Raw genomic sequence first — 20,449 nt, forward strand, 5'->3', positions numbered from 1 at the left:
GGCACTGTGGAAAACCAGGTATGGCAGCCCTAGCTGGCTGTGGTCATGTGGGCCTGAGTGCTGCTTTCACATGCTGAAATCCGGCCTTCTTTGGGTGAAATCCTTGGTGTTTTTACATATCGACCGCATTGAAGTCCGCCATCTGGTTTTGCCAGTTTGCAACTTCTTGTAAGCACGCTCATCCAAAGGTGGCTGCAGTTGTCTTTCTTTTAGGTCCACAATCCTGAAATTCAAAAACCTTGAAAGCAGAAAGATGTTTTGTAATCGGTGAGGTGGCACAAGTTGGCCTGAAGGGAGAAAAGACTCATTGCGTCTTCACTGAGCCTCTGTAGGGCTGACCGCATACGTTTCACTCTGGAAGTATCACTGTGTGCTTGAGTCGGGGTCAGGGGGTGGGGTGTCTCCCCAGACCCTGCCAGGGTGTTTCAAAATACAGAACACATGCGCTACATTACCTTCCTAAACTTGGAAGGATTCTGAATTTGGAAACACATGTGTGCCAGAGTTTTGAACCTGCAGTATTCTAAGTGGGATTACTATTATTGTAAATGCTTTGACAAAGCCAGGAAAACGCATCTTCGACCAGTGCGTCCTTCCCATATCTGCAGCCTATTTCAGCTTCTGCATAGAGGTCCCCCCAATACCAGCCTAGTGGTCAAGAACCCCAGGTATTGGTCATTCAGTCCTCATGAGACTTCAGGCAGCTCCCTCCTGGCTCAGGCCCTGGGTCTCTCCATCTGAACCAGAACTTTATGATTTCTGAAATTTTCATTTGGTCAGCCTTATCTCCCTGTCCACCCCTGCCCCACCCCCACCCCCAAATAAAAAGAGATTAAGAACCAGTACTCTCTTGTCTCTCCCTGCTAGGAGGGTTGGGGGACAGAATATTTTAACATAATAGGATTTTCCCCCTCCGGTTGGTAGGAATAAATCTGCGGCTACTGTTTTATTGGAAATCCCAGATGAAAATAAAAATGGTGCAATTCAATCTCAGATTTAGCTGGTTACTTACTTTTCACTGAGTCCCCAGGGCCCTGTGGTTGCTGGGTTTGTGTTGGCAATGGGTGCTCCTCTGGATTTAAAGGGCCAAGCAAATTCCGGGGGTGGGGGCGGGGGGTGGGGTGGGTGGTCTGACTCCCTCTTACCACTAGGGGCAGATTTTCCCCACCTGGAAGAATGGAGCAGGGGTTTGTGCTAGCTCTCCCTTCCGTCTGGAGGCGGGTGTCGAGGGGGAGCTTGGTGGGGCATCAGTGGGTAGGGTCTGTGGTTTCCCCCATGGCTGATGGAGGTGTTTTGGGTTTCTTTTGCAGGCTGACGGAGCCAGTGCAGCTGGAAGGAAAAGCACGGCGAGCAGGTACACTCCCCGTGCCCATGGCTGTCCCCTTCCCTGCCCCCCCTCCCCGTTTCACAGCTGACAGCCACCTCTCTCTGGTCCTTCCCTTCCCCTGAAAGGGGGTGGGTGGTCCAGGCCAGCTCCCTTTGCTGACAAGTATCCATACTTCCCCGGAGGATGTGTGGTCGTGGTCAGCACTTCGGAGCCCCACCGCCCCAGCCCCCGGTACCCTCTCTGAGCAGCCACGAATGGACCAAGGATGACTGGGTTCTGAACTGGCCTTTGGGCGCTCGAGCTGGGGGGAAATATGGTGAAGCACGAGACTGGGCAGAGGACCGGGCTCGAATCCCATCTTGGCTGCCATGCCGTGACCTCCAGAGCAGCCTGCCCATCCCATCCTAGTCTGGAACTCGTGGCCCAGCTTGAGTCCTGTGCTCATCTCCCTGAACTGCTCCCCCATCCCCCCACAGCAGGGGGAGGGGATACTCTGCGTAGCCAGACCAGGGCTGTGTCCTCACCCTGGGAGCTGGCAGGAGTTTGGACCGGGGGGGGGGGGGATCCCTCAAGGAAAGCTGGGCGGTCATTCCCGAAGAAGGCGGGAAGAGATGCTGGATAGGCCCACGCTGCAGATGTCTGCCTCTGGTGGTGGCACAGGCAGGCACTTGGTACATGTCAGCGCTGTTTCTGTTGTCGCCGTGTTCCCTCAGGGAGGGCGGAGCTGGAGTGGCCAAATGACCTTTATGGGGGCCACTGGAGATAGGAGGAAGGCAAGGGACTGACGAGAGTTGGCTCTCCAAGCCACACACATCAGATCTGGACCGGGCTCTAGGATTACCTACTGGAGTTGGGGTCAGAGTATGAACGCCAGGCAGAGGAACTTTCCCTTTAGTCCACAACTGGTTCTTTAGAACGTTAAGAGATTTTTGTAGAAAAGAGAGGGTCTGTGGCCAAGTGAGTGTGAAGGACAGCGGGTTCAACAGAGGCAACAGATTTCTTTGCTGTGGGTCCTTTTCAGTCTCTCACCTGCTCACGTGTGCGCCTGACAACATCTGGGATGAGAATTCCGTATTTCTCCCAAGTTGTTTAACTGTGGAACCCTTTTATTGAAAGTTTGGCTGTGGAGCAAGGGTTCCTTGGAACGCACTTCGGGAAACGACGGGGAGCCATTGCTCTTTGAGAAAGAGTCACATGCTTGGCTCTGTGGTTTGGGAAGATCACCCCAGCAACCGTGTGCAGGGTGGATTGGAGGCGGCTAGAATGGAGGCAGAGATACCGGGCCGGAGGTCACCGTGACCCACACCACCCAGCACGGCCCGGCTCCCAGCCACTTCCCCGGTCTCCTCATGTGTCCGGCTCCCCCTTGCTCCCCCTGACCTCCTCTCAGTTTATCTACCCCCCTAAATCAGGGGTCGACCAGCTTTACCTGTGAAGGGCCAGATAGTAAATATTTTTACAGTTTGAAGACCATAGGTCTCTCTGGCAACTTCTCTGTCCCATCAGTGCCTGTGAAAGCACCATAGGTGATCCATAAATACCCAGTCTGTGGTTTGCCAACCCCTGGCCTCAGCTGATTCCTGCCTGAGAGCCTTTCCAGCTGCTGTTCCCTTTGGCTGGAATGTACTTTTCTCTGATCTTCCTTCATGTCTTGACTCCATCCTCCCCTGGGAGAAACCTTCCCTGCACCTCTCCTTCAAGGGCCTGTGGCCTGTGTCCCTCATAGGCTGTTCATGCTCTGTATTTATCCCACGTATTTGTGTAATTTTCTCTGCCTCTCCCCTTAGGGTACCAGATCCATAGGCAGAAACCCCTAGCAGGCGCTCAGTGTTTGGGGGACGGATATCCCGAATGAGATGGGAGATGTGGGGATGATGTGGGGGTGGGGGGTAGACCACCAGGCTCAGGCCTGTGAACGCTGGCAGTGACACCTGTGGCCGGCAGCTGCCCAGCGCCTTGTGTTTGGCTGCTGGGCCCCTGGTCGTGGGATTTCGTGTAAGAGCAGTACACGGGGCGGCGGCAGTCCCTAGACTGGGGGTGCCTGGAAGTGCTTCCTGGATTGGATTGTCACGACTGGAAGGGGCCTCGGAGCTTGTCCAGTCCCACCCTCTCCCTGGACACTTGGGGAGGGATGGCCCTGCTCGGGGTCTTGTGATGAATAAGTGATGTCAGGCCTCGAACCTGCTAAAGCAGGGTGCTTTCCCCACTCAACAGTGCTGTGCTAGAGTGAGGGTCTGGCCAGCCTCTCCCACTGACCCCCATGTTTATTGAGCAGCTGTTCTGCTAGGCCCAGTGCCGTGTGTCAGAACTCAGACGGATTCGATGCTAAAGTAGTCATCCAGCAGACTCTTGAGTGTGGACAGAGGACGAGCCTCCATCTGTTTCTCAGGACTTTCATGCAGGTGTAGCTCTTGCCGTCACTTTCCGATGCGTGAGTTTCTCCCACACCAGGTCAGAAGGCCGCAGGCAGGTTTCCCCATAGCAGCAGTGGCTGCCTGAAGTTCTGAATTGAGTCTTACCAGCCTCAGGCTGCCATCAGAAGGAGAAGAGGTGCCTGGCCTGGTAAGGGGAAGGGGGGATGGCACGTGTACCATCAGTTTGCCCGGCCTCAGTAGCCTGGGCTTGCACATACTCTGTGACAGAGCGCTATCCCCACAGTGCCAGAATATGCACCAGGAAGGGCCAGCTCAAGTCTTAGGGTCATGTGTGACTTAAAGAAGAAATTTCTAGTGGTAACAACTAGCATTCATTCAGCACTTCTGTGTCAGGCTCTGAGCTAAGTGATTCACATATATTAGATTATTGTTAACTGATGTAATCTTTATAATAGCCCTGTGAAGGAGGTACTCTTATTATTTCCACTTTACAGAAGAGGAAACTGAGGCATGGAGTGCTTAACGGGCCTCAGGCTGCCCAGTTGGAAGTGAGCAGTAGAGCCGGGATGCCCACCCAGGTCTCACTTCTCTGATAGGTACACTTAACCACTGTTCCCTCCCACTTGTGAGGATGAAGTGGTCAGTTAACAGATGTTAGAGGAGCCTGTTAGGGGCTGGGGGCTGTGCCATCGGCTAGGTGCTTGTCAAGAAGCCAGGGACTTTGAAGGAGCTCAACCAGTGAGTTTATATTGATTCTATAATTAAAGCCAATAGAGCATCTTTGAGAGACCCAAACAGTGCTGTTGTATAGTGACCCAGCATTCAGTCTGAGAAGTGAATTATGCGTTAAATATCAGGAGAATATTAATGCAGGCCATAGCTGAGGCCACTTGCGAATTTGACCCTGGCCTTGCGTTAGATCGGCCAGGTGGGGTTTAGACACCTCGGCACTTTGCAGAGCATTAGACACATTTAGTCCCTGTTTCAGATGGAGAAACAAAGGCCCGAGGCTCCCTGAAGTCAGAGTTAGGCTATGCCACCCTGGCCAGGAATGACCTAGAAGGAGCCCCGGCCCTCTGACCCGGGCCTCCTCCCCCAGCTCCCGGCCGGGTCCCGGCGCACTCGGTTATTATGCCAAGGTCTGCTTTCTTCCCAGCGCCTGTCTTTTGGCCCAGAACGCCTAATTTTGTTACTTCTCCAGAGGGCCTCTGGCTAAACCCCAAAACCAACAGCACGGACTGCTAAGGAATTAGTGTTAAATTGAGGGGGACAAGGAGAGGTGGTGTTTCTGATCCTAAGAAACAGCCGAATGTGGTTTGGTTTACTTCTCTGTAACCCAACCTGGGTCGATTTTACAGGACCGGTGATCCCTGCACTTGAGGTCAGTGCTGACTTGGTGTGCAGGTTACAAACCACATAGCACAACTGTAGCCAGACTTCACTTATTCTGAGAGGCGTGGGGGCTGTGGGGCTTAACTGTGGAAAATTCTAAAGGAAATGCAGTTTTTGTAACCAAGTAAACGTAGCTACAGGGTTGCTGTAATGAAGAATTATGCCTTTTTTGTCAGTTGAAGGTTTTTAGAGCTGATAGGGCTCTATAGATAATCTGGAGTAACTGTCTCATTTTCAGATAAGGAAACCAGGGATAGAAGAGGTTAAGGGACTCATTGCCTTGCTGTGTAGACCGGTTGCCTAACAAGCAATCAGGATCTTGTAAACAGAGAGATTTGGTCGGGAGTGGGGGGTTGGTGATAAGACCAAATCTCATGCATTCATTCCGCAAATACTTAGCGCCTACAAAGGGCCAGGATCTGATCTGGGTGCTGGAAATACAGTGGTGAACAAAACAGAAATCCCTGGCCTTGTGGAACTTGTTTTCTAGTGAGAGTGGAGGCGATGTAATCAATACATACAATGTGTGGTATGTCATAGGCTAAACAGTGATGGGAGTGAGAGAGAAGCAGAATGGGGATTGGGAGAGCCAGAAGGAGTATTGCATCACCAGAAGGTGACATTTGAAAGGATCTGAAGAAAATGAGGGACTGAACCAAGCAGTCATTGGGGAGAAACACATTCAGGCAGAGAGAACAACAGGTGCAAAGGCCCTGGGGCAGTGGTGTGTAGATTGTGTTGGAGCAGGAGCAAGGAAGCTGATATGGCAGATAGCGCTTTGGAGGCTATCATCAGGACTTTGGCCATTACCCTACGTGAGGTGTGGGGAGCCACTGGAGAGTTTGAGCAGAGGGATGGTATGATGTGATTTGGTTTTAAAAGGATCATTCTGGCTGCCAGAAGGTGAATAAACAGTAAGAGGCAGGATTAAAGAGGTGTCGCCAAGAGTTCAGGACAGGCAGGACCTTAAAAGGTAGCCTTGGAAGTGAGTTTCCGAAGGCTGTATCTTCTCAGGCCCGAGGAATCCAGTTCAGCAAAGCATTGTGTGAGTTCTGAATCCAGATAATGCACACTTCTCCATGGCTGGTCTGCCAGGTCACTTCCTCACCTTCTCTCTAGCCCCGCTGAGGGCCAAGCAGCTCATTAGCACCGTGCTGAGGAGCCCAGACTGCCTGGGTCCAGGTCCCAGGGCTACCCACTGCCTGGTTGTGTGACCTTGGGCTAGTTACACAATCTCCAGTTTCCTCATCTGGAAAATGGGAATTATATTAGACCTTCCCTGATAGTGTTGTCAGTGAAATAGTAATATGCGTATGCCTAGCACAATGCCTGGCCCATAGTAGGTGTTCAGGAAACGTTTATTTTTATCACCACCGTGCTGGATTCCCTTCCTAGGAGGAGATGACAGTGGGATGGCGATTGATTTCTTGTTGAGTCTGGACCCTGGAGAGAGGACTGGAGTCAGGGACAAGGGTGGGGGTGGAGCTCATATTTGTTAAGGGCTGACCCCCATCCAGTCACGCACAGATCTCCTTTGGTCCTCCCCTCTGAGGTAGTGATACTGCCCCTCCTCCTCAGAGGGAATTGAGGAATAGGCTTGTCTAAGGTCACACAGGTCGTAAAATAGCTTTTGACATAGCTGAGTCTCGGTCCTTCAGGCCAAGCTTTCTCACTGGTGGACCATTACTTAATCGGATCACCACGTGTGTGCAGCCGCATAATTATTATTATTATTACTTTTAAAAGAATACCTTCTTGGGGCGCCTGGGTGGCGCAGTCGGTTAAAGCGTCCGACTTCAGCCAGGTCACGATCTCGCGGTCCGTGAGTTCGAGCCCCGCGTCAGGCTCTGGGCTGATGGCTCAGAGCCTGGAGCCTGTTTCCGATTCTGTGTCTCCCTCTCTCTCTGCCCCTCCCCCGTTCATGCTCTGTCTCTCTCTGTCCCAAAAATAAATAAACGTTGGAAAAAAAAAAATAAAAAAGATTTAAAAAAAAAAAAAAAGAATACCTTCTTGTTGTTTCGCATTTTGGTTTTCAGCAGTAAAATCAAAGTATCCCTGAACAAATTAACTTCATTTGTACAAAAAACTCACAGTAGCAGTTGGCCCCGATGGTGGTCCCTGACCAGTACGATATTAGCAGAATGGATTATTAGAGCATGCTGGGTATATTTTAGCCAGGGCACATCTTTATCTTGATTCTAGGTTATGGTGCAGTTATTGGAGCTCGGATTTGGTTTCCAGAAATGTGTATGCTCACCATACCAAACTTGGGGCGAAGTCGGGCCACAAAATGCCGTAAAATTGCAGGCTGACTCTGGGGACCCTGGACCCATTCCACGAGGCCAGTGCTTTTTTGGTGGGCAGGGCTTCCTGTCTGCCTGATCAGTTACTGTTAAACCTAGGCTCTGCAGATAGGGCAGATTCCGGAAAATTCAGGCATGTCCTTAGGTTGCCCTCTGGAGACAGCCACAGAAATGCAAACTAATGCGCATCGAAAGCGGTGAATCATTTTTGCCAAATGGCTTGCGGTGGTCGAGCAGAGGGAGGTGACTGGGGTCCCTAGGGAGCCCTGTGCTCAGTGCATGCACCCAGGAGTTTTCAGTGCACGCACCCAGAAGGAGCCTGAACAGATTCAGTAAGTGGCACCCCTGCACCGACCCGACCCGACCCGACCCGTTCAGGGCATTCAGAAGTCTCGCCTCGTCCTGAAGAGGCGCCATCTTGAGAAGGGTAACTCGGATCGTCCAACCCGGTTGCTTCTTGAGCCCCTTGATGTCAAAGGCCCTCGATCTGAGAAAACAGCTCAGGAAGTTTCCACAGCCTCACCGTTTGTCTGGCTCTGCTCACGGAACAGAAAGATTCTCACCCTCAGCTTGTGCTTCCTCCAGCTTTCCATGCAAAGCGTGATGCTTAAGAATGCCCTTATGCTCCAAACCTACCTTCCTGCTCACTGCCGCCTTCGCATCCTGCAGTGAACTTGGCTGCAGTGTGTCCTCCTCCCCCTCCTCATCGCTGCTGCCTGGGGAGGGGGGCGGCCATGCCCACCACTTCTTCTGTTTTCTGGGGCTGAAAAATCGCCCCTCTGCATTCAGTTAGGAGTACTTCATCATTGGCCTACGAGCTGATATTTTTCATAGTTTGGCCAAACTTTCCACGTTTTTGTCTGGCAAGTACTTGGTAAGGTTGGGAGAAAAGAACTAACATTTATGGAGCCCCACTATGTGTGAGGTGTTGTGCTGGGTGCCTCGTGTACATCTCTGTCCTTGAATCTTCTAAACAACTCTTAGTGGTTCGCATTAACTTCACCAGCTTCCATGCGAGGAGAGCGGGGCGTAAGTAGGTTAGAAAGCTTGGCAACGGCTCAGCGTCTAGTTTATTACCCCCGAACACCTTGGGAAGACGTGGACCACGTTAGGGGCACATTGGCGGCCGAAGGGCAGCTCCGGGCATCAGCTGTCAGTGTGGGCAGGATGTTGGAGCAGAGGGGTCCTGCTGGGAAGCTTCTTTACCTTTCATTCCAAGGAGAAAGTGGCCGGAGGAGCTCGGCGTCAGAGAGAAAGAGAGATAGTAGCTAAGTCTCGGCCTCAGTAGGGAATCATATTGGTGGCAGAGGGAGCGTAATTTTTCTCTGTTCTCACATCAGCCAGCGTGACGACCAACGTAGGAGTCGTCTCGGTCATCGCTGGTTGAGTCGGCTGCTCTCTGGGGTCTGCATGGGACCCTGCAGGTGCCCCAGAGGGTCTCTGCAGGACTGCGGGCAGGGACTCTGCTGTGACCCCCCCCCCCTCCCCACCTGCCAGCGGAGGGAATGCTGTCCGAGTAAGAAATCCTGAGTCTGCAGTGTCCCCGACAGTTGGGTGAGGAGAAACTCAGAAAGGTGAGTCTTGGGAGAGCAGTGCACCTTGCTCACGGTTCCAAATTGTACCATCGCTACACCCATTGGACGAGGAATGCAGCGTGTCTCTTTAAAATGCTGTTAGCAGTAATTCTTTTTAATGACCTGGGCCAACCTTCCCTGTGCCATGACACCCGTAAAAGAAGTTCCCAGCTGTCCCCGGAGGGCCCCATCCTGCTAAATGTCGGAGTTGGTGACTTGACAGCATTGCTCAAGACTCCTGCTTTTCTCTATTTTAGGTTTAAATTAACCAGGGAATTAACTCTTAATATTTAAATCTTCATGCTGTCTTTCGGAACTGCAGTATTACCCAGCGTCGTGGCTGACTGACAACATACATTGAAGAAAATTAAGTGCCTACGAATTATCTCAAACTAATGATATATTTATGCATTGTAGGTTATTTTGAATTTCTAGACTGTTAAGAGTTGTTTAATAGGTTAATAGTTTTAATCTATTAATCTAATCTTTTCTGCTTGACTATTTATTAAAATATATCAGTGATACATGACAAATGGAAGCACAGATAATTCTGAGGGTTATTAAGGCATGGGCGATGTGAAGATTTGAAACACGGGTGGAATAGTAAACACACGGGCCTCGTTATCAGGGTTTGTGGAAACTGGGGTTTTGCTCTAGGGGTCTCTCTCTTGGTCCTTCCTGGCTGGTGGAAGCCGCAGTCTCTAACCTGGTTACGATTCCTGTCCTCGTCACTGAAAGCAGGAGACCCTGTGTCCAAAGGCCGTATGTGAACAGCAGCCATTTTAGAAGACTTCAAGGAGAGTTAGAGGTCAACAGTGAACAAAAAGCCCAAGCACATTTCTCTGTGGCAGACGTGGAACTCCTCATTCCTTAATTTTATCGCGTTTCTATGTTGCTGTTTGAAGCATCTTAGCACGTGCCCCTGTCTGTCCGGATGCTGAGGATACAGTAGGAGATGAGGGGATGTACTCGTCTCTTGGAATTTCTGGTCCATCAGTCGTTAATTTGTTCATTCATTCAACAGGTGTTTTGTTGTCGTTGTTTTTAGTCGTCTCTTCTTTTGAGAAGAGAAACAGGGGGCGCCTGGGTGGCGCAGTCGGTTAAGCGTCCGACTTCAGCCAGGTCACGATCTCGCGGTCCGGGAGTTCGAGCCCCGCGTCAGGCTCTGGGCTGATGGCTCAGAGCCTGGAGCCTGTTTCCGATTCTGTGTCTCCCTCTCTCTCTGCCCCTCCCCCGTTCATGCTCTGTCTCTCTCTGTCCCAAAAATAAATAAATGTTGAGAAGAGAAACAGAAGTCCTCCAAGTGATTCAAAGCCCAGGCGTTAGAGTTGGGCAGATCTGATTGAATCCCATTCTGTCACTAGGAAGCTGTGTGGCCATGAAAAAGTCACTCTGTTTCTCTGATTCTCAGTTTTCTTATCTTAAAGCAAAACTACCCGGCCTGTCAGGCGTTGTGATATGCCTGGCATCAGTGGGACGGTGCGTGGATCCGGTGTGAAGCACCATGCCTGGCATGTCACAGCCACCCAGTACGCCACAGGGGCCCTTGTCCTCACTCCCTCATTGTGGTACCGTTGCCGTTCTCACCTCCACCTTCACGCTGGCGTATCTATCTCCGGTGATTGTCTGCTTGTGTCGTTCAGCAGACATTAGCTGTCATCTGCTGGGAGCCGGGCATGGGGATACAAAATGGCAGTGGGGTAGAGCCCTTACCCCTGGAGGTCTCTCCCAAGCACGTGGAATCAGAGAGCACATTCAGAGCAGGAGCCGTTTAGAAGCAGAGGGGGCACTCTCAGAAACCACAGGGCTGAGGCTGCAGGCTCCCTGATGGATGTCAGAGAGAGCAGCCACTGGGGAGCCCAGCGCCCCATCTTGGGCCCTGCAGCCTCAAGAGCAGGTGTCACTTTGCAGGACAGATCATCACTTGGTGCACCTTGGACTTTCATGTCTTCTATGTTAGCAATATCTCAACAAAACTGGAGGCCCCGTGTGCTCAGAGAAGAGCAGGGAGTCCGGTGTGGCCAGCAAGGGGGTGTGTTAGCAGATGAGGCCAGCGGGCGCTTGGAGCATGTCGCAGGGAGCCCTGAGGGTTGGGACGAGGGCTCTGGCTGTTATTCCGGCTGAGATGTGGAACCACAGTGGGTTTTGGGCCTAGAGGTGACATCACCTGGCTTGTTTGGACGGGGTCGCCTTGGCAGCTCTGTTGAACGTCGACATCGGGGCGTTGGGCAGGGGTAGGAGCAGGAGACGGGCTGTGAGGTATGGGGGTGTGGTTGTGTGTGGTTGTGGCAGCAAGACAGGAGGCAGGGGAAGGCAGCTGGGACCAGGGGGTGGTCAGGTGCTGGGAAAGAGTAGCCAGGTTCTGGACATACCTTAAAGGGGGAGTTGACAGGATCTGCCAGTAGAGGTTAGTTCCAGAGCCGGGGCCCGAGAAGCTGGAGGGATGTAATTGCTACTAACTGAAATAAAGTCTGCAGTTATTTGACGGTGGCATCGTGGACTGCAAGCTGTAGTGGGATGGGAGTCAGAAGGATAGTTGTCTTGACTTGGGGGGAGGTATGTTACAACAGCTCAGTTAAATATGGGTCCCTGTGGGGCATCCAGGAGGAGGTGTCCAGCAGGCAGTTTCGTGTGTGCAGGTCTGGAGTTTGGGGGGAAGTCCAAGCTGGAGACAGAATTCGAGATTCATCATCGCATTGTTAATATTTAAAAACATGAGTCTGGATGAGATCACTTTAGGGAGTGAGTGTGGATAAAGATGGAAGAGGTTCTAGAACTCATCCTTGGGGCATGTCAGTATATAAGGGTTGGGCTGGTGAAGAGGAATTAGCAGAAGATAGAGGAGGGGCCACCAGGCAAGCACAGAGCCAAGGGGAACAAAGAGCTGGACAGAGGAGAGAGGGAGGAGCTCGTCCAGGGCTACTGACAGAGGACAAGGTCGCTGAGGACGGGAAGGGACCGTAGGCTCCAGGAGCATGGAGGTCACCAGGGGCCTTGGGAAGAACAGCCCTGGTGGAACGGGGGAGGCAGAAGCCTCATTGGACTTGGAAGCATTGCCAAGGAGGGCCCTGCTGACTCCCGAATAGGAAGAATCCTTTGCTCTTAGATCATCGGTAGGTAGGCACTTGGGTAGCGCAGGAGGACTTGGTCAGCGGTCAGCCCGTGCATCAGGGTAAATGCTGACCCTGAAGTCATGGCTGGATGTGCATTAATTCTTTTAACACCCCGTGCATTTGTGGAGAGTGTGTTTAAGCTCAGCTTGAGGCTACTTAACCCTCATTCCTAATGAGTGGAGTCTTTTAATGAAGTTTTATTCTAGAGGGAGTTAACTAAGTCATTATTTACACACTGATTAGAGATCCGCCCCCTCCCCCACCACCCTTAACATTGTTTCCGGTGGCTCAAGTGCCAGAGTGAAGAGGCAGTGGCCTTTGCAGGAGGTGGGTGGTCCTCAGGCAGAGCCTCAGGGCACACGGATTCACTGCTCCCCGCCCTGTGCGAGGAGACCCTTACCCTGCTGGGTGGAGGTCCAGCCTCTACCGCTGCCTTAGATTCCGAGTCCCTCGTCATGCAGGTGGAAAAACCGAATCAGGCAGGGGTAGGACTGATCTCCGGTGTGCTGAGGATCCCTCGTAAGTACCGTGACCTGGCAGAGCTTCAGGCATTAGCATTTTTGGTGGAATGATGAAGAAATTATACCCGCAAGCAAGCAAAGTTGTCTGACTCCTGGGCACATGACGTCATCTGAAACTCCTCCTCCCACACGGCCAGAAATGGCATGGCCTTTGGGTCCCCGGTCCACTGATGCAGGGTTTCGTGGGAACAGCACCCGGATAGGAGTCGGGAAAATTGTTTCTGGTCACTGGAAGGTGCGTGACCTCGCGCATGCCCTTCGTTCACAGTGTTGATTGAGTTGCTGCGGCGCACGGGGCGGGGGTGCCGGGGCTGGGCCTCGTTCTGTGCTTCAGTGTCTGCATCTGGCTGCAGGGCTCTTGTGGATGCCAGATGGGGTGGGGTGGGCCCAAGCACTTGAAGAGCCATCTGGCAAAACCCAGAGGAAGAGATTTGTTTCTGAAACTTTCCCAGGCAGGCTCTGCAGGCACATTGGACCGGCCGCACGCGGCGCTGGGGATGAGTAAGAACGAAGCAGAAGAAGGCTGAGGGTGGTGGAGGGCGGTGGTTTGCAGACTTAATTGCGGTGGAGCGGGTTCTTCAGAGTCTAACACAGGGAGGGTATTAGTCTCCTGCGGCTGCTGTAACAAATTACCACAAGCTGGGGAGCTTAAAACAGAAGCTTGTTCTCTCACACTTTTGGAGGCTCCAGGGGACAATCTGTTCTTTGCCTCTTGCAGCTCTCGTGTCTGTAGCCTTCCTCGACCTGTGGCTGCATTTCTCTCATCTCTGCCTTGGTGGTCATGTTGCCTTCTCTTGTCTGCACTGTCCCTTCTTCTGTCTTACAAGGACATTGGTCCTTGCATTTAGGGTCCACCTAAGGTAATTCACAATGATCCCGTCTTAAAGTCCTAAAATTAAATACATCCATCTGCAAAGAGGCTTTTTCCTAGTCAGGTCACATTCATAGGTTCTGGAGATTAAGATGTGGGCATATCTTGGGGGGGGGGAGGGGAGGGCACCATTTACCCCACTACAGAGAGAAAGAAGCACGTATATGTAGTACATCAGGCTAAAATCAAAGAGAGAGTAGGGGTCTTGGAGCCCACTCAACACCACTCTTTTCATTCAGGCCTCATTCAGTCCTCTGGACCATTGCTGTGGAACTCTTAAGCCTCCAAGGAACACACTTTGAGAACCATTGCTCTAATGAGGGGTCACCGTTCTTAGGGGGCAAGGAGGCCACTTGGTCTGGCTTCTCTCTTGGCCTCTGGCATGAGCAGTAACCAGTGACCACAGACGGTATATTCTTACCGAGAAATATCCTTTTAGTGCCTGACTTTAGATTTTATGTTGAAGTGTGACTCAGGTTAAATATAAAATTCATAGCATATCTTGAGCAACTATTTTGTAGTTATCTATATATAAATCTATTTTACAGCGACACAAATAGAATAGATTATGGAGTGTCAGCATGTAGATAGATTCCGAGTGCTTTTTCACTAATATACCTAATGATTCGTGCTGAGAATATCCAAGGGCTCCACTGTACATTTAAATGGATATAATTAAAATAATGAGCTCTATTTTAAAAAATGATATATGAAAAAAATTTTTTTAAAGAAGTTAGAAGATGCTACACCACTAATTCAAAGTGATATAAGTACTTCGGTGATTCCATTGTTATTAGGACACCTAATTAAATGCAAAGCACCCGAGAAAAGCAACATTTGGGCTTGTAAATCTACAGCATGGAGCCAGGAGAAGTTGCCAGTGTCCTTGGTACCTCCAGGGCTCGGGGATATCCCATTTAAGGGAGTGCCTTTTGGGGGACAGGATAGCTCATGTAGCTCGCAGAGTAAGAGTCTCCTGTGTGGGGGCGGATGGGCGTTCAGAAAGGGGGTCTGACTCCACTTCCAGCAGATAAGAAAGGCCTCCCAGAGGTGAGGATGTCCTCATGAATCAGTGATGTCATCATCATGGCAGGTGCCATATATGGAAATCTACTTTGCCCCAGCTCCCCGGCTCATCTCTCACCCCCACATTGGCAAGGATCATGGTCCCTCTTTAACAGACAAGGAAACTGAGGTTCAGAGGGGGAGCCCAGCCCGAGGTCACAGGGCGTGTGAATGCCCAGCCTGTCTGATTCCAGCAACTCCTCCCTCCCACCAGGACGTCCTGATGCTGGCAGGGGTGCCTAAGAGCAGGAAAGGACACTGAGTCTGTTTGGGTGGGTGGACAAGCATTCGTAGTTCTCAGGCTGAGTTTCCAGGTGTCGGCAGTGAATTGAGGGTATTTCAGGGGGAGGGTCTGTTCTGTTCCCTCTCCGTGACCTCAGTTGTGGGGAGCACAAGCAGGCTGGACCCTTCATCTCCACTGGGCCTCTTTGCTGTCCTGGGGAACACATCTGCCCTGTGCTTGGGGCTTAACCCTTTGTGCAGGCAGGTTCAGGACCAGCCAGGGCCAAGCCAGAGGGAATCCTCAGCTACCAGCCTGCCTAGCAGCCCCCCTGAGACCCACGGGCTTTGTTCTTGCCGGGCTGGCATTCGGGTTCAGACAGGGTCCCCGAGCTCCACCCCTGTGCCCAGTGAGCCAGCAGGATTGGTGGTTAGCGTCCCCGTGGTCCGTCTCTGTCAGGGAGCAGCGACTTCAGCAGCTGTCACCGGTTCCCATGGGCATGATCACCTCTGCTGTATGAGTCACTCTAGATGAGGTCCTGGATTTACATTTTTGTGGTTGATCTTCACAATACCTTTTGAGCCGATACGGGGCTCCCCACATCACTTATGTGGAAACAGGCTCAGAGAGGGTCAGGGGCTCACTCAGGGTCACCAGCTGGGATGTGATGGTGATGGGATTTAAACCCCTGTTGATTTACCTCCACAGCCCCTGCACGTCTGTGCCATGTAAGACCCTTCCCCTGTGTCCTCTGCATGCTTCCCTCCCCTGCACCCCTCCATAAGACCATAGATATGTGTAGGACATCTCCACTGGGGCCACCTTGCAGACATTGCCTTGTCTCTGCCTCACAGCGCTGTGAGGTTGGTGCTGTGTTTATCCCCATCGTACAGGTGTGAAGACTGAGGCTTAGGGGATTGGAGTCGCTTGTGCAGGAACCCACAGCTTGGTGGTGGCGGTTCCAAAATTGGCCGTGGGACCATCCAGCTTCAGAACCTCCCATCTTAGTTCGTCACATGGGGTTCCTGCCAGGCTCTCTGCCCGCCTCTGCTCTGGTGCCCCAGCACCAGGGAGACCTCGCTCCCAGGACATCCCCTTCTGTTGTGGCTGGCTGCAGACTGTCCTCCCTTCCTGAAGCCATAGCTATTCCCTGGTCACTTCTTAGACCTGCGGCTCCCGTGGCTCCTGGGGCCTCACTGAACTAAGAGGCTTTTTTGTCCTGTGATGACTTTTTTTTTTTTTTAACATTTATTTATTTTTGAAAGACCGAGATCGAGTACAAACGGGGGAGGGGCAGAGAGAGAGGGAGACGCAGAATCTGAACCAGGCTCCAGGCTCTGAGCTGTCAGCAAAGAGCCCGACGCAGGTCTCAGATCCACAAACTGTGAAATCATGATCTCATGATCTGAGCTGAAGTTGGATGCTTAGCCGACGGAGCCACCCAGGTGCCCTTGTCCTGTGATGACTCTTAAACACAGCAGGGAGTGGGTAGGCTTATCCCTTCCCAGGGGCACTGGTCCTCAGCAAGGGGGCTCTGGTTCAAGATACCCCCTTGGAGGAAGCAGCAGCCAGAAAAGTCAGGCAGTCTGCCTTCCTCTGGCTTACCCACTAGCACCACGGTTTGGACTGTTCTAGATGCAGAAGGTCAAAGAGTGGGTGGTGTGGGAGCTGCCAGAGGCAGCCGGGCAGGCTTCCCTCTGTAGGTTTCTCCCCGAGTCTCAGCGCACCGTGGCTTAGACCCAAGATGCCTACGTCTAATTTTGGTTTCATGTCTTACTACCCGTGTAACTTGGATCAAGTCACTTTTCTCAGTGCCTCTGTTTCCTCATCTGTAAAGCAGAGATAATCCCAGGACTTCCTCACCATTTGTTAACCAAGATGAAAGAGATGAAAAGAGTCTGTATATTAGAACAGTCCTGGCACATAAAAAGCAACTTCAGTGTTTCTTCAGTAAGTAAAAGAAATGAACACTGAGGCGATCGAACCATCCCGATCTATGTTTCCTGATGCAGAGAAGGGTAAGAACCCAAAGAGTGTATGGTGGCCCTGATGTGGCACACGCCGGGAGGAGGCGTCACTGGGCCCACTGAGTGCTAAGGATGCCATAACAGTTCGTCATTATTAAGAATAGTAATGATGACCATGTCTTGATAGCTGTTACAGGCCAGCCACTATGCTGAGTGTTTTGTTAGTTGATTGAAATCTGCCTGCCAATCCTGTTAGCTCCATTTTGCAGATGGGAAAACTGGGGCGTGGAGGTTGGGCAGCTGGTGGCTCAAGTCACACAGCAAGGAGGTGCCTGACCGGACAGCCCTGGCTCCTGGCTGGTTCCCCACAAGCCTGCCTTTTTTTAAGACATTTTCTTTCTAACGTTTATTTATTTTTGAGAGAGACAGAGAGCGAGCAGAGAGAGGCAGAGAATCCCAAGCAGGCTCTGTGCCATCAGCGCAGAGCCCGATGCGGGGCTTGAACACAAACCAGGAGATCATGACTTGAACTGAAATCGGGACTCAGACGCCCAACTGACTGAGTCACCCGGGCCACTCCCAGCTTACCTTTTCACTCTGGCTTGGTCCATTTGAGTCCTGAGCAGTAGTCAGCTCGAGCTGCCATTACAGAAGACCACAGACCGGGTGGCTTGGACAACAGAAATATATTGTCACACGGTCCTGAAGAGTGGAAGTCTGAGATCACAGTGCCAGCACAGTTGGGTTCTGGTGAGAACCCTCTTCCTGGCTTACAGACAGCCACCTTCTCTCTGTGTCCTCACGTGGTGGGGAGACAGAGATTTCTCTTCCTGTTCTGTCAGATTAGGTCCCTATAACTTTATTTATTAACCTTAATTATCTCTTAAAGACCCTGTGTCCAGCTGTAGTTGTGTTGGGGATTACGAGTTCACCATACAGGGGCGCCTGGGTGGCTCAGTCAGTTAAGTGTCCGACTTTGGCTCAGGTCATGATCTCGCAGTTCGTGGGTTCAAGCCCCACGTTGGGCTCTGTGCTGACAGCTCGGAGCCTGGAGCCCGCTTCAGATTCTGTCTCTCTCTCTCTCTCTCTCTGCCCCTCCCCTGCTCTCTCTTTCTCTCTCTGTCTTTCTCAAGAGTAAATAAACATTAAAAAAAAAAAAAAAGATTTCACCATACAAATTGGGCAGGTCAGGGACACAGTTCAGTCCATACTAGGACCTCCCCAGTGGCCTTTTGCTGTCCCCTCCTCATTAGCTGGGACCCTCCTCCTCTCTTTGCTCAGTCACCAACCTGCGAGAAAGTTCAGAGCTGGGAGGGACAGTGAATGTGATAAAAACTCATGCTCCTGTGACAGATGGAGCTGTTGAAGCCCAGAGAAGAGAAAAGTCTTGTCCAAAGTCCTACAACGAGCCCACTTCAGATCCAGGGTCAGAACCCGGGTCCCTGCCTCCCAGCCTGGCACCTCCACGAAGCTCGGTTGGCATGCTAGTGGGCTTGCCTGAGTGTGCTTCAAGTGTGGGCCTTCAAGTTCAGTCCAGAAGCTTCTCTGAAGCAGTGGAGAGGGCCGGATGTGACACGGTGGCATCCCTGGGCTGGCACGTGATGTGATCTCCCAGTGTGGCACACCTTGGCCTCAGTACCTCAGAGGTGGGAGTGATCGTGTTGATCCCCTTGCCAGAAGGCTCCCCCTTATGATAACACAGAGAGTCACGTTGAACTGCTGTGTTCAAGAGATGTCAAGGCTTCATGCCTTGGCCTGCCACCTGTCTTGTGTGTGGCCCTGGGCAAGTCCCAGTTGTGCTCTGGGCCACAGTGTGCCCCCCCATAAAGGAGGTTCGGTGGTCTGTGCCCTCCCTGCCCACCTCAGTATTGAGCTCATTACCTTGAGAATGTTTTCTGGTATTTGCAGAGCCACGTGGAAGCCAGAATGGTAAGGTCTGAGTGAGGCTTTTGGCTTGTGGTCTCCCGTCTGTGAGATGGAACAGGGAGGGGCTTGGATGAATCTTCAGCCCTTCCGCCAAGGAGGGAAGGGAACAGCACTGGGCACTTTGTACCCATCAAGCCACTTAAACCCTTGCTGTCCAAAGTGCAGGTCGAAGACCAGCAGCATCCGCCTTGCTGCACGCTTGGTAGAAAAGCAGAATCTCAGGACGCCTGGCTCACGGTTTGTGAGATTGAGCCCCGTGTCAGGTTCTTTGCTGTCAGCTCGGAGCCTGCTTGGGTTTCTCTCTCTCTCTCTCTCTCTCTCTCTCTCTCTCTCTCTCCGTCCCTCCCCTGCTCATGCTCTTCTCTCCCTCTCAACAATAAATAAACATGAAAGAAAAAGAAAGAAAGAAAAGAAAAGAAGAAAGAGAGAGAGAAAGAAAGAAAGCAAGAAAAGCAGAGTTTTAGGCTAAACCCCAGATCTGCTGAACCAGAATCTGCATTTTACCAAGATTCTCAGCTGATTGATGTGCGTATCAAACCTGGAGAAGAACTGATTTCAACCACCCGTAGCTGCCCTCGTAGGTCTTTTCTAACCCCAGTTACAGGAGTTACTGGGCACATTTAGACCTCTTTAGATCTGTAAAATGAGTGGCGTTGGAGCCATACTAGCCCAATGGTTTTCAAACGGTGTTCCTCGGAGCCCTGGGGTTCCCTGGACGACCCATAGGGGCCGCCATGGGTGCCGGTGCTTCAAGGTGAGATTCACGGAGAAATGGGTCTGTCACTAAACATTTTGCAACCCCCTGGGCTGGTGGGCTCCCAGATGGGTCTGGGGGCTGGCATGGGGTCCACGCTGAACAGACTCTCTTCTTTCCCAGGGAGCGCTTGAAGCGCAGCCAGAAGAGCACCAAGGTGGAGGGGCCCGAGCCCGCACCGGCCGAGGCCTCCCTGAGCGCCGAGCAGGGAACGATGACGGAGGTGAAGGTGAAGACAGAGCTGCCTGACGACTACATCCAGGAGGTGATCTGGCAGGGGGAGGCCAAGGAGGAGAAGAAGGTGGTCAGCAAGGACGGGCCAGGCGACGTGCCCGCCGAGATCTGCGTGGTGATCGGTGGCGTCCGTAACCAGCAGACCCTCGGTGAGTGCCTCTCCGTGAGGGTCAGGGCCGGGGCCCGGGTGAGAAGAGTCCTGCCTGTCCTTGGCTGAGAGAACCTTAGGTGGCTCTGCTTTGCCCTTGGGGAAGGACGTAGGCTCCTTAGACCTGCCTCTTGCTTGGACAGTTGTAGTCTGGACCTCTTCTTTCCTTCCCTGACATGCCAGAGCCCTATCTGTGCTTTAAGACTTGCTCGGGTCAGATGCCCGGAACTTTCTGTAGGTGTGGCAAATCCCTCATGGCGTGGGCTCCCGTGCCCCAGGTAGGTCTAGCACCGCCACGTCGCTCGTTGTCCTAAATGCCTGTCTGCATTTATTTTCTCCTTGGCTTCACCGCGGGCTCCTGCAAGCAGCTCCCAGTGCACGTCCTGCTTGGAACAGGCCCCCTCGGGACCGGACTCATGACAGACTGGCACCTTCCCCTGCCTCTTCTGGTCCGGGTCAGGTTCCGAGGAGCTCTGTGGAAATGAGTTTCTTAGAAATTCTCTCTCCCCCCTCACTTTCCAGCGGGAGCCAGGGGATTCCCCTCAGGGCCACCTGCACCCGGCGGGGCTCACAGACCCAGATGCCCGCAAGGCCTCCCCCAAAACACACACAGAGGGGCTCGGTCCTCAGCTGCCGCCGGAACTGGGTGGGAGACGGGC

At 52.3% G+C, this 20,449-nt stretch overlaps 1 protein-coding gene across 4 annotated transcripts in view; it reads left to right on the forward strand.

The window, feature by feature from the left end:
• The window catches only part of ZNF618 (zinc finger protein 618), a 179,390-nt gene that overhangs the window by 100,182 nt on the left and 58,759 nt on the right, over positions 1 to 20,449 (forward strand). For all 4 annotated transcript variants that reach the window (XM_047068332.1, XM_047068355.1, XM_047068338.1 and 1 more), the window contains exons 2-3: positions 1,311 to 1,354; positions 19,532 to 19,791. In XM_047068332.1, coding sequence (XP_046924288.1) covers positions 1,311 to 1,354; positions 19,532 to 19,791 — 304 coding nt within the window. The remainder of the gene's footprint in view (positions 1 to 1,310; positions 1,355 to 19,531; positions 19,792 to 20,449) is intronic.

Source organism: Lynx rufus, unplaced genomic scaffold (assembly GCF_022079265.1).
Source record: "Lynx rufus isolate CCGP_SWC_20201006 ecotype Redwood Valley unplaced genomic scaffold, mLynRuf1.p SCAF_10, whole genome shotgun sequence".
Taxonomy (NCBI): Eukaryota; Metazoa; Chordata; class Mammalia; order Carnivora; family Felidae; genus Lynx; species Lynx rufus.